Source organism: Cryptomeria japonica, chromosome 6, assembly GCF_030272615.1.
Source record: "Cryptomeria japonica chromosome 6, Sugi_1.0, whole genome shotgun sequence".
Taxonomy (NCBI): Eukaryota; Viridiplantae; Streptophyta; class Pinopsida; order Cupressales; family Cupressaceae; genus Cryptomeria; species Cryptomeria japonica.
In genome coordinates this window covers 550,437,225-550,460,252 of record NC_081410.1, presented here as the reverse complement: position 1 = coordinate 550,460,252, position 23,028 = coordinate 550,437,225, and the positions used below count along the sequence as shown (strand labels likewise).

Here is a 23,028-nt window from a genome sequence, read left to right as displayed (position 1 = left end):
TATACGGCTGAAAAAAAAAAAAAAAAAAAAAGAGGAGAAAACCACGGTGGAGCCACCGTACGGTAGCACCACCGTGCAGTGGCAACACCAGCGGTGGGACCACCGTGCGATGGCAACACCGTCGGTGTGACCACCGGCGGTGGAACCACTGTGCGGTGGCAACACCGGCGGTGGAGCCACCGTGCAGTGGCAACACCAACGGTGGACCACCGTGTGGTGGAAACCACCGCTAGCGCAAGGAATAAAGACGCGGAGAAAACGCAAACAAACACATAGCCGTACGGTGGAGGGGTGTTGACCGCACGGGAAGGTGGTCGTACGATTGGAGGTGTCAGTGCTGTTGTTGACCATACGGGGAGGTTATATACAGTGGAAAACGAAAAAAAACGAAAAAACGACGACCAGATTTAAAATCATTCGCTAGAGTCTGGAGCCAAGACACTGCAAATTTAGAGTGGAGAAGAAGGGTTTTTACATCTTAAAATATCACTGAAATGATGTGCGCCATGGACTTTCGTGTGGTTCTGAGGGTTGTAAATTGGTGTTGGCGGCCCTCGACCCCATTGGGGCGCTGCCCCAGACCTCACTGGGGCGTTGCCTCAGTCCCTGCTGGGGGCACTGCCCCCAGACCCCAGTTTATTTTTGAGCTACAATACATTTGTTGGAGTTGGGCGAAGGGCATTAGAGATGTCACGGTAAGTGTTGTGGTTGTCCATACTGTGAGAAAGAAGCCTGCAGCTAAGCATTGGCGGGGAAGCCATAAGCCGTAGAGGGAGACGGATTTGGAGGTTGGGAACAAACAGAGTTTGAGGGAAGGCATTGCAGGTCCGCGCAGTTGTATGACACCAAGGAGTTATTCAGTTCAGTTATTAGCCTTTGGGGAGTGTGATGGAGGATTTGAGGTGTCTCCTAGCCTTTGTGCCAGCGGGTTGTGGCCACCTCCAGGCAAGAATGGTACGCTTTGAGGAACTTGGAGTATGTCTCGGCTGGACGTGAGGTTGCCTTGGTGGATGCAGAGAGGGCTCGGGAGGAGCTGACCACCAGGTTGGAGGCAGTACTAGCGTGAGACATAGCTCAGCATACCCAGGAGTTGGATGCCGAGAGGGCAACGCGAGTGGCTATCGAGGATAAAGTGGCTAGGGAAGACAATATCATTTGAGTAGCAATTGGTGGAGGCTGAGACTGAAAAGCGTGTTTTGCAGACAAGTTTGGTTTAGGCACAAGAGGACTTTGATGTCAAAAGAAGCAATAATGGTGAAATCCACACTTGAGCATCAGATGGTAGCAAAAAAGGGTTTTCAGGCGAGGACGCAGCAAGTGTATAAGTTCTGGACTCGACTGGCATCAGCAGTTCTGTTTAATGTCATCTCTATTTTGTATTAAGTCGTCCGGAGACGACTTCTTTTCTTTGGGGGGGGATGATGTTGGCGGCAATATTGTACACGGAAATAAAACTAGTTAATTAAGTTGTAATTGTGTTGGTTAGTTGGCAACCGAGGGGTGGCAGTTGCGGTGCGACGGTTGGCGCTCGCACCCCCTCGGTATCTTTATATACTTCCGAATGTAACTTGTGAAGGGGAACAATTATGAATGGAATAATATCTCATATACTTGTCTGATATCTATGGCGTTATTATTCTGCATTACGTGCTTTATGTTTTAAGTTATTCACCCGAGAGGGCAAACAAGGGTAGGTAGTTACGAGTGCAACGGTTGTCCCTCGCACCCCCTCGGTACCTTTATATACCATGTGATGTAACTGGTCATTATTACAATTATGAATGAAATGGTATCTTTTCTGTTGGCTGGTAACTAATATACATTGTGTGACTTAATATGGTTTATCTGAAATCTCTGGCATTACTATTCTCTATTATGAATTTTGCTTGCATGCATTAAACTATTCGCCTGGAGGGCAAACATCTGGCACCGTTGCCTAGTTAAACTTGGGAATGATGGGAGTCTGCTACATGGCATGACAATAATGGGCCAACCATTGAGCGAGGGGACAAGTAGAAATCCCGAGGAAGAGCCGGACGAGTTGTTCGAAGGAGAGAGGGCACTGACAAGAGATTTCACCTTCATCTTGCGGGCATCCATCGAAACTTACGTACAAAGGGAGGCCACAGCCAAGGACGTCCTTGAGAGCGTCATGTGGAGTGCCCTTGGCGTAAGTCCAGTGGTAAACTGGTTGATGAACAACTTGCCTAGCTTGTTAGCACAAGCATTTCTCGCTCTACAAACTCGCCAAGAGGAAACCTACCGCGAGAACCGTCGGCAACAAATCTTACAGTAGTTCGAAGAGAGGAGTCGGCGCGAGGAGGAACGTGATGAAAGTCGTCGACGAACCTTCAACCCCACGGAACGAAGGAATTGATGCCCGTGACACTGAACAAGGATAGAAACTGTGTGTCAAAGGGACAAGAAGAAGACGAGCACGAGGCAACCGCAAGGGCACTAAAGTTGGAACAACAAGTCGAACGTCGGCGACGACAGAAAAAACTCGCTGAAGAAGGAAGCGGAAATGGCAATGATGGCTCGGGTGGTGAGGGCCAAGTTTTTGTGTTAATTGAAACCACTAGAAATCGGTTGGGGGACCTTTCCCTTACGTTGGAAGAGATTGTTGACAGGAATTCGCTAGAGCCGTACATGCCATTCAGAGGTGCCGAGACCAAGAGAGAAGAGGGGACCGAGACCAAGAACAGAGGCGCAGGAGATATTGGTGCGACCGAAGGTGTCGGGACAACACAAGGGCACGGTACTAGAAGCAATATGTTCGGTTCGGGCTCATCACATCCTGGTGGTCAGAAGAACCTGGTGGGACCCAACATACCAAATCTGAGAGGAGAACCGCCTGAAGGAGCAGCCGGAGGATCAGTTCCTGGAGGGTTGAGTTTCGGAGGGCAGATTGGGCCGCAGCCAAGGAGTGTAACGGAGAATAGGCAAAAATTGCCTAAGTGCAATGGATGCCGGAAAGAAACCTCTATATGGCATTGCCGTACGTGTGAAACAATTTGGTCGGCCAATGGAGTGACCGACAAGGCTGAATGGGTGATGCAGTTCCCCGCAACCCTACAAGGGGTAGCCATCGATTGGTATTCTGATACCGATAAAAAGAAGATAGCAACTTGGGACGAATTACATAAAGCCTTCGAAATGGAGTTTTGACTCCTCAGGAACGACAATCAAATCGTGGCGGAAATCATGAGTACCAAGCAAGGGAAACATGAGACCATTAGAGCGTATAGCCAGCGACTGAAGGAATTGCGGGGACAGATGGACAACCAGCCAAGCGATCGATTAAAGAAAAGGTGGTTTGTGGAGGGTTTGAAATCGTCCCTCAGGAGGAAAATGAAAATTGTACCACCCACCTCCTACGAAGATGCCTACAACCGCACAATGGACCTGGAAAGTGACGGTAAGACATCCAAGAAGAAGAAAGATAAGTCCTCTAGCGAGGAGGACTCCTCAGATGGAAGTAGCAGTGACGAGGGATCGAGCTAGAAGGTGCAATCCTTCCAGAAGGACATGCACCGCATGATGAAAGAATTTAAAAACATGAAGAGAAGCACGAGCAAGAATGAGAAAATGTGGTGCACAGAGTGTAAGGAGGAAGGTCATACAAAAGGCACCTGTCCTAAAAAGCCCTTTTACGACATTTGCCAAGTGTTGGGACACTCCACCAAAGAATGTCCCTACAAGATAAAGACATTAGGGAATCATGCGCTCTTCACCCAGGAGTAGTCGTCACCCTCTGCTACAGCAGGCATATCCCAACCTCAAGCCAACACCACGGCATCATCAGGTGGCTACAGAGGTAACCGAAGGGGAGGAAAAGGCAACAATAATAACAACAATAACCGGCGTGGAGTACAATATGATGCCAAAGGACGGCCGATGATTCAGTGTCGGGCCTGCAACCAATGGGGACACTTTGCGCAGGATTGCCAGAAAGAGACAACACCCCAGAACTTGTGCAAATAGTGTGGTCCTGGAGACCACAATGACACAAATTGCCCCAAGCCAAGGGATAATCTTCTCAATATTGAGAAAACGAACGATGATAAAGAAGTACTGGCAATCATCCGTGCGCAAGCCAAGAGGGCCACTTACCTGACCCCTGTACGGAGAAGGAGACATTACGAGAGGCAAAGGCTAACATTGAGCAAGAGATGACGGTAGAACAACGCAAAAATGCAGAGATGGTGAGTACCTCATCCCGTACTGAAGCAGAGAAGAACATTATTGAGCAAGTCTTGCAGATGGAGGTGTCGATAAGGGTGAAGGACCTTCTGGACACAATGCCACAGCTAAGGACCACCATTCTCAGCACTATACACAGCAACGCACACACACCTTCAGGTGCAACCCAGGCGGAAGTCCCGATCAGCCCTTTGGTTGATCCAATGTTGTTGGCCTTAAATAGTGGTCGGCATCCTGCTGTAGTGGAAATCGAAATCCTTGGGACTATCCTTAAGGATACCATCGTGGACAGAGGATCTGGGCTGAATGTGCTACCGGAGGATACATGGAAGAAACTCGGGAAGCCGACACTATAGCCACCCACATTCAATTTGGTGGGAGCAGACTAGCATGGTATTAAGCCACTCGGCACCCTGATGGCCCAACCGATGACCATTGGCACACAACCCTTCTTACTGGATTTTGTGGCAATCCCGCTTAAAAAGAAGGGCTATGACTGTAAAAGTATTGTAATTTCCAATTTAATGGACAAGTTATATGCAGGATGGTGTCTTTTCGTTTTGATATTATGACTATGACGCTAATATTGTTATCTTTCTTTTACTGCAGGTAAGGAGGATGAACATGTATCGATTTCAATATCATCTCCTTTAATTTGAATGATGTATAAATAGTAAGATGGCCACGATCAAGTGGCATCTTGATCGGACATGTCTTTTAGACATGTCCGACCAAGATGTCACTTGGTCGTGACTCTTACAACCATCAACCGATCCATAACTAATCGATGCTATAAACATACCTGATAATGAATCGGTATCATTGTTAATGGTAACAGTGCTTATAAACATACCCGATAATGAATCGGTATCATTGTTAATTGTAACAGATCTAAAACATACCCGATAATGAATCGGTATCAAAGCATATGATAATGGATCAATATAAAGTAAACAATAACAATAACTGTTAGCATTATATGCTATCGGGTTAATACCCCAATAGCATATTAATGCCGATATGAATCCACATTAATATGCTATCGAGTTAATAGCCCGATAGCATTTAGATTGATGCTTAACATAGTTAAGTAGGTCGTCAATCTAATCCATTATTATCCAATATCAATATCATAATTATGATCAATGTTATAGTCCGATAAACATAAAGCATGAATGAGTAAACTAATAACAGAATAGAGGAGATTAATGAGTTAGGAGAATCTTATCTTGCAGAAGCTACTAATGCATTAACAATGACGCCATCTTAGGGAGAGTGTGGTTGGTCACAGCGAAAGTGAATCATAATTGGAAGAAGAACACCCTCTCCATGGAGAAATGTGGGCAGAAGTACGTTATTGATCTGAGGACCCAGGTCGTCAACGAGGAGTGCACATCATCAGACTCCGACTCCGACGACTCAAACAGATGGGAGTGGCAAGATGGAAGGCAAGATGAAACCAAATAGTGAGGGATTTCTTGAACTTGATGGTTACTCGGAGGACGACATGTGCTCATTAAATGGACTCTTCCATTGGCAAAGGGAGGACTATGAGTTGTTCCAATGCAACATGCTTCAGATAGAAGAACCGGAGGAGAAAGTTGTGTTTCCACCAGAGTATGAAGAATATAGAGAAGGGGAGGCCCAAGTGGATGACGCTCCTGCACACCAGTTTGAGAAAGACAAACCTATCAAGTATGAGGAGTCCAAGTTAAAGGTGACCGATCTGGGAACGAAGGAAGATCCCAAAAACATATTGGTGGGGGACGATTGGGATCGTGTGTTGAAGGCAGCAACTTTCAAAATCTTTTTGGAGCATAGGGATGTTTTCGCCTGGACATATAAAGATTTGAAAGGAGTGCCCCCGAGCTGTGTGTACATCGCATTCAGTTGGTACCTAGAGCCCAGCCGATGCGGAAGAGGCCATACCGGATGACAAAAAATATGCTGCAAGAGTGAATGAGGAAATAAAAAAACTATTAGAAGTTGGCATCATTTTCCGGGTCTAGACCAACGAATGGGTGTGTCCAATTGTTATTTCCTTAAAGAAAGAGGCTAATCAAATCTGGATCTGCATGGACTTTCAGTGCCTGAATGCAATCACCATCAAGGATCCTTTTCCCATACCTTTCACGGATAGCATACTGGAAGAGGTAGCCGGCCACGAAATGTATTCCTTCATGGACGGGTTTTCCGGATACAATCAGATATCCATCGTCGAGGAGGATAAGCTCAAGACCACCTTCGTGGTGGAGGACGGCATGTATGCATATAACCAGATGCCATTTGGTCTATGCAACGCGCCTGCAACTTTTCAAAGGATCATCCTGCACATCTTTGATAAGATGTCTGTGGGAAACTTTAAGGCTTTCCTCGACGATTGGTCGATTTATAGCGGACAGGACACATTTTGTAGCCCTATAGGAATGCATGGAGAGATGTCGGAGGGCAAGGTTGGCATTCAATCCTAAGAAGTGCAGATTTATGGTGCCTCAAGGCAAACTGCTCGAGCACATTGTTTGTAAAGCGGGGTTGAAGACAAACCCTGATAAGGTCCGGGTGATCGTGGAAATGGAGTCACCCACAGATGTCACAAGGGTAAAACCTTTCTTGGGTCACATTGGTTACTGTAGAAGGTTTATAAAGAATTTTGCTCGGATATCCTACCCCTTGGATAAACTAACTTGGAAGGGTGGACCATACACGTGGGGGACCTCGAAAGGCGAAGCTTTCGAGGAGTTGAAGACCAAGTTGGTAGCGGCCCCCATCCTTGCATACCCCAATTGGGACAAGGAGTTTCATGTCCACGTAGATGCCTCTAATTTTGCAATTGGTGCCACATTAGCTCAGGTAGGTGACTATGGACTAGACCATCCAATCTATTTTGCAAGTAGATTATTGTCTAAGGCTGAAAAGAATTACAGCACAACGGAGCGAGAGGCCCTAGGGATGGTATATGCCATGCAAAAATTCAGACATTACCTTCTGGCGACGCCATTCACGTTTTGTGTGGACCATCAGGCGCTTATGTATCTAGTCAACAAACCAATCATTCAAGGAAGGATCAGCAGATGGCTACTCCTGTTGTAGGAGTTTACATTCACCATCATTGTAAGATCGTGAAAAACCCATGTGATAGTTGATCAATTATCCAGGATTAGATCGGGAGAACCGTCAGAAGGGGTTAATGATGAGTTTCCAAATGCTCACCTATTCCATATTGCTGCATTGCCGCCTTGGTACACTGCCATCGAAGAATACCTTTCCACCTCTATATTCCCACAGGGCATGCCACCTGGGGAACGAAGGAAGCTAGTATTGAGAAGCCGTTCATTTCAGTTAATTAAGGAATTGTTGTATAAAATGGCGCCCGACCAAATGTTGCGTCGGTGTGTGATGGAAGAGGAGGTGCCAAGCGTTCTGAGCGAGGCACATGAGGGGCCTGCGGGAGGCCATATGGGACCCGGCACCATGACATGAAAGGTGCTACTGGCAGGCCTATGGTGACCCACATTGTATAATGACACCAGAGAATGGGTAGTGGGTTGTGACACGTGCCAGAGAGCCGAAAAGTCATTGAAGAGGGATTTCATGCCCCTCAATCCCTCACATGCTCAAGAGTTATTCGAGCATTGGGGGATGGATTTTATTGGGCCACTCAAGGCCAGCCGTGCCAAAAGGTGCCGCTACATTGTGGTGGCCACGGAGTATTTAACTAAATGGGTGGAAGCACGGGCCTTGCCTGACAACTCGGCCTTGAGTACGGCAAGATTCATTTATGAATAGATAATTACACAATATGGCATCCCCATACAGTTGACCAGTGACCAAGGTGGACATTTTGTGAATCATGTCATCAAGGTTCTCACTAGTGAATTCAAAAATTTTCATTCCTTGTCCAACCCTTATTACCCACGAGCCAATGGGCAGGCGGAGGCTACCAACAAGATTCTCTTTGGAGTAATTTACAAGTCCTGCAGAGTCGAGGGGGAAGACTAGGAAGAAAAATTACCCTCGGTCTTGTGGGCCTACCGCACCACCTACAAGGTGACCACAAGCCAGACTCCATTCCAACTGATGTACGGGCAGGAAGCCATTGTGCCAGCTGAGTTCATGGTGTCAAGCCTTCATATTGCAATCGAGAACAGACTGGGGGATATGGAAAGCTTAAGGGAGCAGTTGTATGTCTTGAACAAGTTGGATGAGAAAAGAATGATGGCTCAATGGGCTACGGAGGCAGCCCAACAAAGGAGGAAGTTGTGGCATGACACGCATTTAAAGCGAATGAGGTTCGCCCCGGGCCAACTGGTACTAAAATATAATGGGCACAATGAGATTAAACCTGGCAAATTCAAAGTAAGATGGTTGGGGCCATATAAAGTTCGAGAGAAGTTGAAAATGGGTCGATCAAATTATGGACGTTAGATGGTCGCGAAGTGGCAGAGGCTATGAATGGGTCCAAATTAAAACCATATCATGAGCATAGGTGACGGAGTGACCCAGAATCCTCCTGTGGAGGTACTTAGAGTCTTTTTTTTTAAATTATTTTTTAAAAAAAAGGAAAGGCTCCACACATGAAAAAATTCACTGTACGGTCAGTACGGTACAGCGGAAATCAGAGAGCCAAAACATCGTACGACATATTGCAAAAAGTGGTGAAAGATAACCGTACGGCGGATAAAGGGAAGAAGGCTCGTACGGTATATATTATATCCACACATCGTACAGCAAGAGGAAACGAACTACAAGGAGACTAAGAAAATCGCCATACAATGAAAAAAGACCAACACGTGGCATAAAATCACTATACAAAGCAGTAAACAAATATCGGAAGGCGTACGGCGGGCAAACGAACGATTTTCGTACGGCAGAGAAGGGAGGTGACCGTACAGCAGTGTTTCCAAAGGCCATATGGAAGCTTTCAATTGGCAGCACCCGTACGGAAGTGTGTAGTAGTGCAGGGTATAAGGGGGAGGTTGTGGTCGCTTGAGGGGGTAAGCACGTGCAGAAATTTGTTTTAATAACTCTATTTTTTTAATATATTTAAGGGCACAAGAGACAAAAGCGAAATCATTTAATGGACCCCAACGGTGGAAAGAATTGGAAAAGACAGTTGTGGCAGTTACCTGCTACAGTGTCGTCAACCTCTGCCAACAAGAAAGCTATTCGGATTGTGCCTTCAGGTGTGAAAGTTAGGAGCGGCATGGTTGACAGCAGCAAAGGCAAAGGCAAAAAGGTGTGACCCAAAGTGTACCAGCAGATGTCAGCGAAGGATGATGTGACCGTGGACACCATTACCTTCGAGGGTTTGAGTGGAACAGATTGTCGAAAATGGTGGAACGAGACCCCGCATGATGATCCTGTGAAGGCACAATTGCGACACGCACAGGTACACCGAGCCATCCAGATGCCCATCTTTTGCATTAAGGTTTTTGAGGTTGTGCTGAGGGCCATGATTGGTGCCTACGACAACCACAGGCGGCAGTCAGTGTTCGATTATGAGCACCACCAAGTTACGGTCTCTTTCGCTTCCACAGAGTTTACGAGGGTTTTTGGTATTCCGGGTACACAGGGAAAAAAAGTAGATAAGGGGCAGAAAATATCCTCAGATTTCAAGGATAAACTCTTGAAGTTGATGTGCCGTGACGACCTCACACAGGCTGAGCTCAATAGTCTCTAGCATGCCAACAAGGGAAGAGGCTTGAAGAAGTCCTTTTTGAGAGAGGGGGAATGGCGATGCCTCCTGGATGTGTTGTAGTGCCACTTGATGGGAGCCAATAGGGCTTCGAACATTGCCATGGCGCAAGCTATATTGATGAATGGCATCCGCAATGGCGTGGTATATGACTGGGCATCGGTGCTTGCTGATAGGATGGAGGAATTTATGACCTTGCAGCACAAAACTTTCTATATGTCGTACCATGCCATTGGACTCTTCTTGGATGCAGTGTGTCTTCAGATATCGCCTAGCACACAGCACTTGGCACCACACGGTCGTGTACACCCTGGACTGCCGCCCATATTCTATTGGGTTCATTTAGATATCACGGCACCGAGTGGAGATACACAATCAGGCAAGAAATGGAAGCGGAGGGTGGTGGTGTCTGAGTCTAAGCCAGAGTCGGAGTCCGAGCCAAGTAACCAGAGTGAGGAGGCGAGTGTCGAGGAGGATTCCGTAGATACGTCACAAGGCACGGAGGGTAGTTCCAGGACGGTAGGTAGAGGCGGACAACAGGTGGAGGAGGAGACCGTAGCTACATCTCCTGCAATTGCACAGATAGCAACACCACCTCCCGCTATTGTGCCAGCAGCGGCCGTCACACAACCCCCAAGTGAGTTACCCCAGCAAACGACATCAGCAGGTGCCACTTGGACTCTACCACCTAGAGCGATTGTATTGGCAGTGTCGGTTCTTGGTTCTGGGCAGGATCGGACACCAGTGATTATGATTCCCCCGCACATGGCCACGACATTGGTAGCCCTACCAGGAGCACCAGAGCCTCAAAGGGTCCGCGTCAAGAGTCCCACAACAGCAGTAGAGGTAGGGACCAGTGGTGGTACAATTGATAGGGAGGCTACGGTAGCATCAGAGCATCCTGGAGGGAGTGGTACCCCTTCTCAAGCGGATATGAGTGTCTGGCTGAGTCGGTATAAGATGGCACCAGTAGCACCGGTTGGAGAAGTTGTCCTCTCCCCACGGCGTGAGCAGAGCCCTCATGAGATTGTGGACTTGGTCGGAGATAGCTCACCAAAGACTTCACGAATAGTGCAGAGAGACCACTCACCCATTCATGAGTTGGTGTTGAGTCGCAGGCAGGAGGAGGAGTTGATCCAGAGCCCCCCTCATGATGAGCCACTGCAGAGTCCTTACAAGGATGCCCAAGAGCACGATATCCCAACATCTCTGAGAGTGGAGGGTGATGAGGATTTGGAGCAGTTTCTTGCAGACATGGCTGTCAGAGCTCGGAGGATTGTAGCCTCCGCCAGGTCTGAGGGAGATGCCAGGTCAGATGGACAGTTGGAGCAACTACTTGGGTTTATGAGGGACGAGCACATGACACACTTTGTTGAGTGTTTTGAGACGAGAGGGTGGCCTACGACGGAGACCCTGCAGATGCTGGAGGATTGGGGCCTCCGGGAGCAGGTTGGAGAGACTAGTAGACAGTCACTGTTGCGGAGGATATAGCAGGTCTTCCGTGAGACATACTATGAGCTGAGGAGGACACAGCATATTGCTCAGGGTACCGAGACCCAACGGTAGGAGGCCATGCGGCTCGGGAGGAGTTGGTTGCTCGACTCCAACAGATGGAGGAGTCGCATAGGGGGCAGTTGGCTCGGGAGAACGCCTTGTGGGTTGCAGAACACGCTACCTTGGAAGGAGAGTTGGCCGAGGAGAGGTCAGAGAAGGATGCCTTGGGGGCACGGTTGGAGGAAGCCCGGGAGGACAGGGCTATGTTGGAGAGTCGTCTCGCTAGTGCCTTAGAGATGGTGGAGAAGAAGGATAAGGAGGTCTTGGAAGCCGCGATGATGGTGAAAACAGCTATGGAGTGGCAAATGGTTGCAGAGCGGGACCTGAAGTTGAGGACTGAGCAGGTCTACGAGTTACAGGCATGCTTGGCAGCCACACCCCGAGCATCGGCACCATCCTCGTCAAGGACACTTCCTCAACCCCACTCTTAGTCATGATTTCTTTTTCTATTGATCATCCCATTTTGTTTTCAGTCGTCAGGAGACGACCTTGCTTTTTTGGGGGGGATGATGTTGGCGGTAATATTGTATGTACGGGAATAAAAAGTAATTAATTAGGAAGTACTTTGTTTAGTGATGTAACTGAGGGTAGGTAGTTACGGGTGTGACAGTTGTCCCTCGCACCCCCTTGGTACCTTTATATACCGTGTGATGTAACTGGTCATTATTACGATTATGAATGAAATGGTATCTTTTCTGTTGGCTGGTAACTAATATACATTGTGTAACTTAATATGGTTTATCTGAAATCTATGGCATTACTGTTCTCTGTTATGAATTTTGCTTGCATGCATTAAATTGTTCGCCTGGAGGGCAAACACGAGAACCCTAAAATTGGGACATTGATTTTTTGAGTTCCATAAAAGTAATAATTAGTAGGTTATTAGTAGTAAGTATTATATTAATATTTTATTCTTATTAATATTAATATTTTATGGACAAATATTTGTCGACTAGCATGAGGATTTATTAATATTTACTAATAAGGTTGTAAGTTGTAAAAATGAGCTTCACCCCATAAATATGTACTTATTCCACTACCACCATCATTCAAAAGTACATACTGCCACCTACCACTCCACTATCACTATCTTCCAAAAATTCCACCTACCACTTACCACTACCCTCTAAAGTACTCACCTATTGCTATTCCATCTACCACTCGTTACTTTTGACCAAACCTACCACCCACATCTACCAGTAATCCATATCTACCACTTACATCTACTAGTAAGCCATCTAATGAGAACACAATTACACTAGGGGGTGGAGGTGAATTGATATAATACAATTCCTTGTTTTTTCAAACTAACCACCACAATAATATCAATTGTACAATATCCTTCACATAAGATTTAACAATTATGGAACACAAGAACACACGATTTACATAGAAACCATTACAGGAGAAAACCACAACAAAATATTGATTATATAAAACTCTAACAAACTTCATAGACACCAATCCCCCCAATTCGTAGGCAACAACCCCCACTATTAAGCACCAACTTAGCGAGAGACACCAATCTGTCCTTTAGGAAGCACCAACTTACGAAAAAAAAATCCACCTTATGAATGTTGCTTCTTCAATGGATGATGAGTAATTCAATCTCCTTCCTTAATATTATATCATTTCACTTTTATTCCTTACTCTCTATTCTGATTGCAAATAATTCACAAATCTGCTCACAACTCCTTTACAATGTCTTTATAAATTAAGTCATTAATTCTTTATAAATCTGCTCTAATATGCTTCAATAATCTGCTCCAATTATGCTTATAAATCTGATTCAATATGCTTTTAGATTTGCTCCAAATGTGCTTATAAATTTGTTTAAATTAGGAAAATATTTTGTCTTCTTGCATTTACTCCCTCAATGGATAATGATCATATAAAACTTCTTTACAAAAATTTGTCTTACACAATTATTCTCTTCTCCTCATTAAATCTTCTTGTGTTTGTATGTATGTCCTTTTTATCACACACTTCTCCATGCATTTCACATTCTATTTACATCCTTATGTCTCTAAGAAGAGAGACATCCTTTCAAGAGATATAACCTCTTGAAAAGTCATCACCGTTTATTAAGGAATGATTACTAACTGAGCTTTTGTCTTATGTGTTCCTTTTGTCTTATATGTTATCTTTTAAAAACATTTGTTGCCCTTTATGGTGCTGCACTTATGAATAACTAATGAATATCATCTTTGCTGCATTCTATTATATTTTAATATATGTGAATATGTATCACTTATATTATTTTATTTGGGTGATCTGTTGATATGTTTATACACAAATATCAATATGGGAGTCAGCCACCTTTGCTTAAAGTAAAATAATTCAATTTTAACTCTCCAAAGTGGATGCTACAGCTCAGCAGGTCGGCAAGCATTAATATTAAACTTTATTCAAAAAACTTCCTTAACAATTTCTTTAACATCGATTAGTGGTCTTTGGCCTTTCAGACCTCATTAATGATTTCTCAAGACTTTGACAGCAATAAACATTAATCCATCAATGACAATATTGCTTTGATAAAAAAATTCCTACTTGACATCAATGACAACAATATTTCCAACACCATTCTACCCCTTGGCCTCCCATTGCTATATGTTAAGTTCTTTCAAAATTTTGTGATCAAAATAGAAGAGATGGAGATATGATTTGAAAGTTGTATTTTATCTGCTATAGCGTGTTTTAAAGATGCACCACACTTATCAATTTCGATGTATGCATCCTCCTTAATGTAAGCATGCTATATAAGTGGATGAGGGGTTACGTAGTGAAGAGATATGTCTTCCCACGTGGGAAGACACATCTCTTCCCTACGTAGCTCTCACCACAGTATATAAACTAGTCACCGTTTACTTACCCGATCGGAAGGAGTGCGACTTGTTTGAGAATCGCTTTACCGCCCGATACCATGAACGGTGTAACCATTGGTCAAACGCGATAAGTTAACTTTGGTTTTATTTATCATTAGTTAACATTAACATATTAGTATATGTAATCAAATTAATATATATATATATATATTGGAAGCATGAAATAGTACGACCGACGTTACAGAATTAACACTATAAATAAGGCCTTGTGAGCTCATCTTACACATCAAGTATTAGATCAAGTATCAAGTAGTATTGAGTCTTGAGAATCTAGTCCAGTCTAGTCTAAATCATGGTTGAGCTTTTCCATTCCAAAAGCCTTATCAACAATCAGACCTATGCTCTTAGCTTGTGTCCTCAACGACCTCACAAATAAGAAATCTATTTGTAGCCTATTTAAGTCCATATTGGCTTGAATAATATTATCTAGAATACTCTAAGGAATCCTATATTTTGTACCTTCTTGAAAGGAGTTGAGGGAATATTGTATCTTTCGTCCCATCTTGTTCAATTTTGGGCCTTCTTGAAAGGAGTTTAGAGATATTGTGTCTTTTGTGCTTTACTGTGAATTGGTATCAGAGCCTGGAGTATTTATATAGTAAGTTGTCTGTTATTTTTGTTCAAATTTTCTAAGAAAGTGGAAAGTCTGAATGATTGAGGTTAAGCTTCTCAGTAGCTGTGGACCTTGTGGTTAAGACCCGTTGTTTAAGCCAGGGAGGCATTTGTGAAGGGCATTTATAAGTAAGGAAATTGTAGCAGCAAACTTGGAGATGAAATTTCAAGTAATATCTAAAACTTTTATCAGTTATATTTCTCGGCATAGCGACATGCAAAAGCATGAATGCTAGTAATTCTGGAACCATTCCTATTCACAATATTGTTGAAGATAATGAAGTTAAATTCGATGAGCATGGTAATTTTAAGTTTCTTAATATTAGTATTTCAGATTTATATCTTGCAAAAGGAATCAAAGCGAGTTTTATGACTTCAGTAAGATAGACTGAACTTAATCTTCAAGCCCAAGGAATTGGTATTCGTCCTGTTTATTTGCCTTTTGCCATCCCAAAAGATATTCAGCAATGGAAAGAAAAAGGATATTCCCATGTTCATTTTTCCTATGTAGATATTATTCTCCATCATCGGTTTAAATATGATATATCGAATTTGGAATCAGGCAATTGCAGCTCAATTCACAAAAATCTTAGACCCAGAAAGAGGAGATGGAGTTTGTGTTGTTAGACCAAATTTTACAATTGCTTTAGATGATAAACACATATGCTCTGCTTTCTGCCTATTACTTCCAGCTAAAGGTGTTGATTTGCAACCAGAGTATATTTATTGAACAGTAGGAGAAAGATGTGTATACAAACTGTTAAACACAGTTTTTCCTTCTTCAAAATTTGTTTGAGTCTCTTACCTAGAAGGAAATTCAAAATTGATAGATTATGGAAGGTATATTGACCTAACTGGATTTGATGTAGGATTCCCCATCATTGAGAATGATTTTTGAAGAATATTTCTTTCATTATCCTTTTCCCATATTTCAAAAGAATGGATGGGGAAATATTCAGGCAGTTCTGAGAACAAAGCAGAATCATATTTTATCTTCACTGATGACAAAGGAACAATCGACTATCCTTAAACAGCTAGTAAGACGATATAAGAAGGCTCAAATCATTTTTTCAGTGCAAAGATCTTACAAGACATCTGCCTTATGGTTTTCACAGTTAGCCTAGTCTTGTAAATAATTTTAGTCCTTCATGCAAAATATTATTGACCCAGCTAACTCCCTTCAAGGCTAACACTGAGAAAAGTACTTTAGTGCATATATGTCTACCAATTATATATGTGTATATATATGCATGTGTGTGTGTATGTGTATTTGTGTGTGTGTGTGTAACGATTTCCACTGATATAATGATATGAAGTCAATATCAATATTATCTTTGATTTAGCAATTAGGTGTATGCAAAATGATCTTGAACAATAGATATATTATGTATATGCACTAGGTGCAATGCAATCAATGGATTATCTCTCCTCTTCCCAATATATTCAATGATGCTTATGCATGATGATCTCTGATCTGCAACTCCATTATGTTTGATATAACAGTGTAGAATATACTGTAAGTTAGATGTTTCAACCTGTAGATTTAGATGAGATTGCTGCTCTTTCTAATATGGCAAATGCTGAATATATGCTTCAAATTTCCTTCTTGAATTATAGCAATAATGTTTTCAAGTTGTGCCTGATTTGACAATGGTATTATGCTGATAAACTTCCCAAATATCGCTTAGAATGATATGATGGTCTGCTGTTCCTTAAATGTATTTATGAATATGCAAAGGTATATGATGATATTGTAGAAGTTGATGATCAAACACAGGAGTCAAGAATCATCTACAAGAAAAACTCCTATCACACAATAGAGATCAAGCAAAGATTGTATGCTCTATAACAACCAGAGAATTCTGGAATATTGCCATACTGCGTATGGTACCCACATACCCATACTCAACTTGACAACTAAGCTTTTTAATGATTAGATTTACAAAAACTTTATTTCTTATTCGAAGCATCAAAAAAATCGTAGTTCATATTTAAAACATTTTGATTCCACAAATAGTTGTGTCTAACTTTCGTTTGGTAAAAACACACTGCATAACAACTCTAGTAATGCAAAATTCAACACTACTAATAATAATGATTATTGTACTTCCCACGTAAGCTATAAAGAACATGCCTAGCAATGTGTATCAAAAAGAAAAGAAAATAGGAATTGATCATAAATTGCAATGCCATATTACAACTTTTATTTTAAAATATGTACGCAACATTGTGCTTGATTTTGGTCAAAGAAGACTAAAATAGGAGATAAAACATATAGGAATTCTTGCTTTGAACTTACCCATATATCAACATAACTAATGGTTTTCCTTGCAAATTCAACTAGCGCTCGAACACTTTCTCCATCCCTCACATCACAAGTTGTTCCCTATTAAATAGATAAGTAATCAAATTTTGATTTGCAGGTTACACACCGATGTTACTTTGTCATCTAGCAAATGGTATTAAACTTTTCAAATTTGCATTCATGTGAGTTTTGAATGGAAGTAAAATTGTAATACCCACAAATGCTGGTCCCCAAACTCATTTTTAAGGTTTTCTATAGCAGCTTGAACACGATCATCTGCAACAACAAAAATAAAAAACATAAGAGCTTATATATTATGATGAAAATCTAAATAAAACCAACGGAGTAACTTTTGTGCCTATTATTGCATCTCTATGTCCACATGGTTGACAATAGATGATATAGAATTTTGCACATGCTTTGGAATCAATGTTGAGATATCACTGAATTCGGACAAGCATAAATTATATAAATAGACAATCTATTATTGAGAACCATAAGATATCTTTAAAATATCTTGTAGATAGATTGATACTTGTCAGGTTTTATGGGCCAGGAATATCATGGGAAGTCCAATTTCTAAGGAACCCCAGCAACACCCACAATCATCTCTCTAAAAATGTTGAGAGAGAAACGCATTTTACTGGTTCATCCATTTACCGGTATCTTCTATCGACTCTTGGGAAAAGTTGAAGACAGCCTTCACAGGAAAATATGGCATCCCTATAACCCCCACGGAGCTGTACAGGCAATTTGTAGAAGTCAAGAGACAGGAACACGAGCCTATAAGTTCCTTTAACAACAGGTTCCACAAGGCCTTCACCCGATTGCAGGATCCATATGTGGTGAGTGACGCTTCGGCAAGAGAAATCTACTATTCAGCGCTGGATTATTTAACAGCCATGTTCGTCCGACAATCACATCCCGCGCCGACTACACTGACTGAGGCCTATGCTAAGGCTATGGAAATTAGTAAGGGGCTAGGCCAAAATATCGCCGGGCCCTTGATGCAATTAGGACCCCCTGCTGCGTCCAGCCAAGTTCAGGGAATTAGTCAGGCTTTGGCCCACCAAACGCCCATTTTAAACCCAATCCCACAACCGGCATATCAGCCTCAGCAGCTCACCAGCCAACTGGTACTTCATCCAGGACCACCTATATCCCAAATCCTTCCTAAGCAGCCCATCTATCTGCAAAATACCACTGTGTCATCAAGAACCCAAGAGGAGAAGGATGAGATGCGGGAACTGACTGACCAAATGAAAAGGTTGTCCTCTGAAGTTACTCATCTGCGAAGTCAGAATAATCAGTTGCAGAGTAATCAAAGGAACCAACAGCAGGGTCAGCACCAGGGTCAATACCAGAATCAAGGATATCAGAGACCCGTAAGGACATGGAACACCCGTCCCAACAACGGAGGAGTGCCTACTCCGCTCGATAATCCGCCAGCATCAGAAAACAGGCCAACAGATACGGTATTTTTGGCAGAGGCAGCACTTTCTAACTGGTGCAGGTTACACAACACTAACCAGCACTCAGAGTTACAATGCGACGAATTTCAGGTTGCTGCCAGCATATTCCAGCGGGAGGTGGAGAACACAATACCCCAACCAGTGCTCCCTCCCTCGGGATTTGAAATAGTGCCGTCACCAAGGTATGACACTGCACTTGTTCTAGAAACCTACATTCCCCCATTTTTCTTACCCAATCAGGATGAAAATGAGGTGGCCGACCCGAATCAGCCCGTCGATGTAAATGCATTTCAGCAGTACCAGCGCGCAAATCGGGGATATTACAACAACAACAACCAGAACAGCAACAGCAGCCCCTACACCACTTCCACACCTCCCAAGGACATCCAGGTCCCTCCCGATCAGAATGCTAGTAATAACCCAAGTTATCCAAAGGCATCGCAACAGTATGCGAGCCAAGGGCAGTCCCAGAAGGCCCCCCCCAGCCAAGAATGCTCGTTCCGCAGAGCCAGCCAATTACCGTCACAAATCCAAGCTCCAGTGATAGGTCGTCCAGCAATATAGAGATTACTAGGCTAGGCCAATTGATGGCAGACGAATTCAAAAGGATGAAAGTCAGCTTACCCTTTTTTGAACTAATGAAAGTCTCCGAAGTCAGGGACATGGTCTTGAATAGTCTTAAGGAACCCACACCGACTCAGTCCAAAGGGATGGACGACCACTCCGGACAGAGAATAGTACAAGGACAACCCCAGAAGATCAGTGGTGAGGTGAGAGGACCAACAACTCCTAGGGGTGCAACAGTGAATTATGCTGCACCACCTGAGTTCCAAAATGATCAACCTATGGAGGCTGGCTTTGGAGCACGTGCACGGGGAAGGACTCAGGATATCTCAATCATGAACAATGATACCTTACCATCGGAGCCTACAATAAGCTTGTTCACCGAAAAGCTAGAACCCCCCCCCCTTCCTATTAACTCTCCGAATCTTTGGTAAGAACTTGCATAATTGCCTCATTGACTCGGGAGCTTCAGCTAATGTTATGCCCTTGTCAATATGTAGTGCTTTAGGCCTGACCCCCACTAAGACTAACCGAAAGGTTACCCAGTTGGACAAATCTGAAGTAACTGTAGTGGGCGAGCTAAACAACATACACATGCAACTAACAGCTGATCCACGTATTCAGATGTACATCGATATTCAAGTGGTGGACATCCCGGGGGCCTATGGCATGCTACTCAGCCGAGATTGGACCCGCGTCCTGAACGGCTGGCTGCATTCTAGTTTCACCCATATGTGGCTACCATGGAGAGGGGTAGCAAATCAGATCCGGATTGAATCCGAACCTCGGCTCAAGCTGATGATTACGGAATATAATCAGGCTAATGAAACCCTATTCTTAGAATCAGACCTGGGCACATATAGGGCAGACGTCGGGTCAATGAACGAAGTCTTGTTGGTACAATGCTCAAACCCAGTCCAAAATTCCGGACAAATTGCAGAAAGTTATGATAGGGAGGCCACGTCGCCAGAGGAAGGTGAGTTATTCGGCAGCCTCAGGGAATTCTTTTGCAAATGTGAAGGACCAGCGTCCCAGCTTAACTATCAAGATTCTGTTGCGAATTTGCTCCTAACCAGTTGGTGCAGAGTTCACAATGCTGCCCATTCAGAAACAACTTGTTCACTATGCAGGGCAGCGTTGAATCAGGCATGCAAGAGACATTCAGAGGTGCTACAAACTCATACCCTCAGGCCGGAAGTCACCACACCCCCTGAGCGGCAAAAGTATGAAATTACAGGTCCGGCAACCGCAGCAAGCAAGGTTACCAGCCCAAATCAGACTTGGACCTTAAGGTTCGATGGCTCTAAATCCAAGAGAGGGGCTGGAGCAGGGGTAGAACTGATAAGCCCTACTGGTGAAACCTATTTAGCTTCCTACAGGCTACAGTTTCACTGCACCAACAATATAGCAGAATAAGAGTCTTTAATTCACGGTTTGCTATTAGCCACCAAAAAGGGAGCCCAGATCCTGCATTGTTTCGGAGATTCCGAAGTAGTAGTCCGGCAAGTTCGAAGACAATACACCTGCCATGACAAGAGACTCAGCCTCTACCGCAATCGCGTATGGGACATAATGGAAAGCTTTGATGCTTTCAACATCAAGACCATATTCAGGTCACAAAACCAGGTCGCTGATTCGTTAGCCCAGGCCGCAAGCACGCTTGAGCCACTATCAATGCAAAGTTTGAAGAAATTTACAGTAGAGTTAGCCTCAGTTCCATCAGTCCCAGACAACGTTACTAATTTTCAGGTGTTCAATGATGACAAACACATCATCGACTTCATTACAAGCTCAGATGTGTTTGCAACTCAGATTATAGATGAGGAAGAACCCCAAGAAGCCGAGATCGACATAGAGGGGGTCGTGAATCTTAGAACAAATACGATCCCCAAAGGTATGGTGCAGTTAGAACGAATTTTCGACTGGGACCAGCTCAAGTCTCGCAAAGAAGGCACTGCAGAAGGAGGCGCCTGTGATAAAATCAATATCGGCACGCAAGAAAATCAAAAGAACGTACTCATTGGCAAAGTGTGTACGCCCCAAGAAAGAGACGGAATCCTCAAAAATATGAGGGAATTCCCAGATATCATCGCTTGGGGGTATCAGGATCTCAAAACCTATGATACATCTGTGATAACTCATACCATACCCCTTAAGCCAGATTCAAAGCCTTTCAGGCAAAGACAGCGTCCAGTGAATGTCCTCCTCGAACCATTAATATATCAAGAGGTAAAGAAGTTGCTGGCTGCTCGCATTGTCTTTCCAGTACGACATTCTACCTGGGTCGCTAATCTAGTCCCAGTAAGAAAGAAGAGCGGGGAAATCAGACTGTGTGTCGATTTCCGTAATCTAAACAGAGCATCGAGAAAGGATAACTACCCGCTGCCCTCCCTTGATGAAGTCCTGCAAATGGTCAACAGATCCCAGATGATGTCTTTCCTAGATGGTTACTCCGGGTACAACCAAGTAATGGTCGAGTACGAGGACCGACTTAAGACTGCATTTACCACTAAGTGGGGGATATTTGCTTATCGGAGAATGCCTTTTGGTTTGATCAACGCAGGGGCTACATTTCAACGCGCCATGGACATCGCATTCAAAGACCTTGTAGGTCGCTGCATCATCGTCTACATGGACGACTTGACCGTTTTCTCCAAGCAAAGGGCAGATCATGTGAATGACCTACGAAAGGTTTTCCAGCGCTGTCGTCGATTCGGGATATCTTTAAATCCAAGGAAATGTATGTTCGGAGTGACCGAAGGCAAGCTCCTCGGCCATGTTATCTCAGAAAAGGCCATAGCAATTGACCCTGATAGGACCAAGGCCATACTGCAAATCAATCTCCCTGCAAGTAAAAAGGAACTTAAGTCATATTTCGGAAAGATAAATTTTGTTAGAAAATTCATAACTGGGTTTGCCGAAATAGTTCGCCCTCTCAACGATATGTTGAAAAAAGACGCCAAGATAGGATGGACCCCAGTAACCAAAAGGGCGTTCGAAGAGATCAAGCAAGCAATCGTCCAAGCGCCGGTTCTGGTAAGCCCTGACTACCTAAGGCCGTTTTACATTTATTCCTTCGCCTCCGAGCACACCTGTGCAGCGATCTTAACTCAGCGAAAGGAGGAAAAGGGTGAGCACCCGATAGCGTTCATGAGTACTCCGTTGAAGGAGGCTGAACTAAGATACCCAAACATTGAAAAGCAGGCCTATGCACTAGTCAAAGCCATCAGGAAGTTCCGGCATTATATACTTAGGAGTAAGATATATGCCATAGTACCAGATGTTGCAGTGAAGACATTATTGATGCAGAATGAGCTAGGTGAAAGGAGAGGCAAATGGGTGACCATCATTCAGGAATATGACATTGAAATCCAGCCTATGAAGCTAGTACGAGGTCAGGCCTTGACGCAAACCCTCGCGTCTGAATGCTCAGGAATCGTACATCAACAGTATCTGATTGAACAAGTCTCTCCAGACAGGTGGTATGATGACATAATTTTCTACCTTCTTAATCAGAGATGCCCATCACACCTCAACCCAGTGCAGAAAAGGGCACTAAGGATGAAGAGTAGCCGTTTCATGCTGCAAGGTGCCGTCTTATACCGCAGAAATCATGAGGGCATTTACCTGAGGTGCGTAAATGAGGATGAAGCACGCCAGATTATAGAGCAGTTCCATACCAAGTTCGGAACCGGCCACGGATCAGGCCTAGCAACGGCTCACCAAATCCTCAGGGCA

General features: G+C 43.9%; 1 protein-coding gene across 6 annotated transcripts in view; it reads right to left on the bottom strand.

Annotated features, from left to right (window-relative positions):
* LOC131041271 (chlorophyll(ide) b reductase NOL, chloroplastic) overlaps positions 1–23,028 on the bottom strand; it is a 217,369-nt gene that overhangs the window by 121,314 nt on the left and 73,027 nt on the right. For 5 of the 6 annotated variants that reach the window (XR_009104996.2, XR_009104997.2, XM_057974302.2 and 2 more), the window contains exons 3-4: positions 17,469–17,530; positions 17,249–17,335 (exon numbers count right to left, since the gene is read on the bottom strand). Coding sequence is in view for 4 of the 6 variants with exons in the window: in XM_057974302.2 (XP_057830285.2) it covers positions 17,249–17,335; positions 17,469–17,530 (149 nt within the window). In the remaining 2 variants the exon portion in view is untranslated. Of the gene's footprint in view, positions 1–17,248; positions 17,336–17,468; positions 17,535–23,028 lie in introns of all 6 variants that reach the window. The other variant, XM_059207482.1, reaches the window with a different exon arrangement.